Source organism: Pseudomyrmex gracilis, unplaced genomic scaffold, assembly GCF_002006095.1.
Source record: "Pseudomyrmex gracilis isolate BER0280 unplaced genomic scaffold, ASM200609v1 scaffold_69, whole genome shotgun sequence".
Classification (NCBI taxonomy): domain Eukaryota; kingdom Metazoa; phylum Arthropoda; class Insecta; order Hymenoptera; family Formicidae; genus Pseudomyrmex; species Pseudomyrmex gracilis.
The window spans coordinates 557,845-559,814 of NW_018020653.1; the positions used below are offsets into that span (position 1 = coordinate 557,845).

The following is a 1,970-nucleotide window of genomic DNA, read 5'->3' on the forward strand; positions in this document are numbered from 1 at the left end:
CTATAAATTATAAAAATAAATGGTATAAAAGAAGAAGTGTATCATTGAATTCTCAGGGTCTGGATGAATCGTATCTGGGTTACGCAATCAACGATCACAATAATATCACGTCGGGAAATCGTCGAGGCTCGTTGGGTCTTGAGCTGGAAGCGCCACTTGACGAATCTAATTTAAAAAGAGCAATTAGTTGCGAGAGCGTATGCTCGGACACTAGTGTTAACTTGAACGACTTAGAGACGCCCATCGTCGGCCACATCTGCGTCGGGCTCGAGTACGAGAGATGGGGCGGACGGGGAAGCGATTGTGAAGGAGATTTGGCCGTGAGTGTTTTGGAAGCCAGAGATCTCGTTACCACTGATGGTTCTCCTGCGCAAGATACTTTCGTCAGGTTCGATATCTTCGTATATATACAAGTTACACATTATTTATTATTGTTGTTATAGATGTGTTGAATGTAGTTGCTTTGTTTGTTGCTTTTTTATACGTGATAGAATTATATTTTGTCGTAGGGTGTGTCTACTACCCGATAGGCAGACTCACGTGCAAACGAGAATTTACAGAGGATGTCCGTCGCCTAGTTATCAAGAAAAATTTCTATTTCCGCTCGATGGCGGTCCGGCGGGCAAAATACTTTTTGTCGAGGTGCATCTTTGCTCTTAATGTTTTTTTAATTATATTGATTTTATGGTTTATTAAAATATCGCAAAAAACAATTGTCAATTCTCTTCTAAAAATGGTAAATGTAATTTCTTTTGTTTTTTTTTTTTTTTTTTTTTTTTGCTATTATTCGCAGGTATTTTCTGACGAATCTAACATCGGTGGCGGTGCGTCATTAATCGGTGAAGCCAGCTTGAAACTCGGACCTGCAGCAAGACCACCGGCTACGACTTGGCTACCGCTCAGTGGGCCCGCCTTGCCCACACCACATTTGGGAGAGTTGATGTTTTCCCTCAGTTACTTGCCAACGGCAGAGAGACTCACCCTTGTGGTAGTTAAAGCTCGTAATTTGCGCGGCGCAAACTTAACCCCGGGTGATTTCTTTGTTAAGGTAATTTGTGTGAACACATTGATTTTTTTCTACTTCAATAAATAATTTTAAAAATGTTTAATTATTTTCTCCTCGCCAAGGTATATTTGCTTCAACAAGGAAAAAAGTTGCACAAGAAAAAGACATCTGTGAAAAAAGGCGAGAAAAGTCCAATCTTCAATGAAGCGATAATATTCAATGTTTCAGCGCACGCTTTACAGGTTTTTAATCAATTTTTTATTCTTCTTTTTTCTTCTGTTTTTTCAAAAAGATTTTTTTTTTTTACATAATTTTCACTTTACATATTTATATTTCAGACTGTACAGCTTAGATTGTCAGTAGTAGAACTGAACGGCGATCAAAGTACGAATCCAAAGGCGTACTCCGTCGGCCACATTATTATAGGAGCTACCTCGACGGGAAAAGCGTTAGCTCACTGGAGACAAATGTTAACAGCCTTACGACGTCCGGTTGCCATGTGGCATCCTCTCAGGAAGTAGAAAAAAAAAAAAAAAAAAAATATGTTTTTGTGGAAAGAGAGCAGAAAGTGGAGTCTTAATACGTCTGCTTTTAAGTATTTCCATCTCGTAAAAACCAAAACAAAAAAAAATTCAATGTCACACTCACGTTCTACGATGTATTTATACGTATGTATTATGTGAAAAAAAAAAAAAAAAATATGTGCATATATGTAATCTATATGAAATAAGATGCACTCTCTCGCAGGCAGATGCGTGTTATAAACATCCCATGTATCTGCTATTAATTGTTCAAACTCTATCGTGTAGTAATATTGATAACTTGGAGAAATTTATATATCTCAATTGTCTGGTTTTGCCGACGTTGGACTCACTGAACTGTAAGAAGAATCTTTCCAAGTAATTACTTTAGTTTTAGAAATACGTTGTCTGTGAGTTTCTTTCCTAAAAATTAATTTACAAAC

General features: G+C 37.4%; 1 protein-coding gene across 1 annotated transcript in view; it reads left to right on the plus strand.

The window, feature by feature from the left end:
- The window catches only part of LOC109854536, a 14,065-nt gene extending 12,095 nt beyond the window's left edge, over nt 1-1,970 (plus strand). Inside the window, exons 11-15 of the mRNA XM_020427715.1 lie at nt 57-388; nt 510-642; nt 794-1,048; nt 1,129-1,248; nt 1,345-1,970. Coding sequence (XP_020283304.1) covers nt 57-388; nt 510-642; nt 794-1,048; nt 1,129-1,248; nt 1,345-1,527 — 1,023 coding nt within the window. The 3' untranslated portion in view covers nt 1,528-1,970. The remainder of the gene's footprint in view (nt 1-56; nt 389-509; nt 643-793; nt 1,049-1,128; nt 1,249-1,344) is intronic.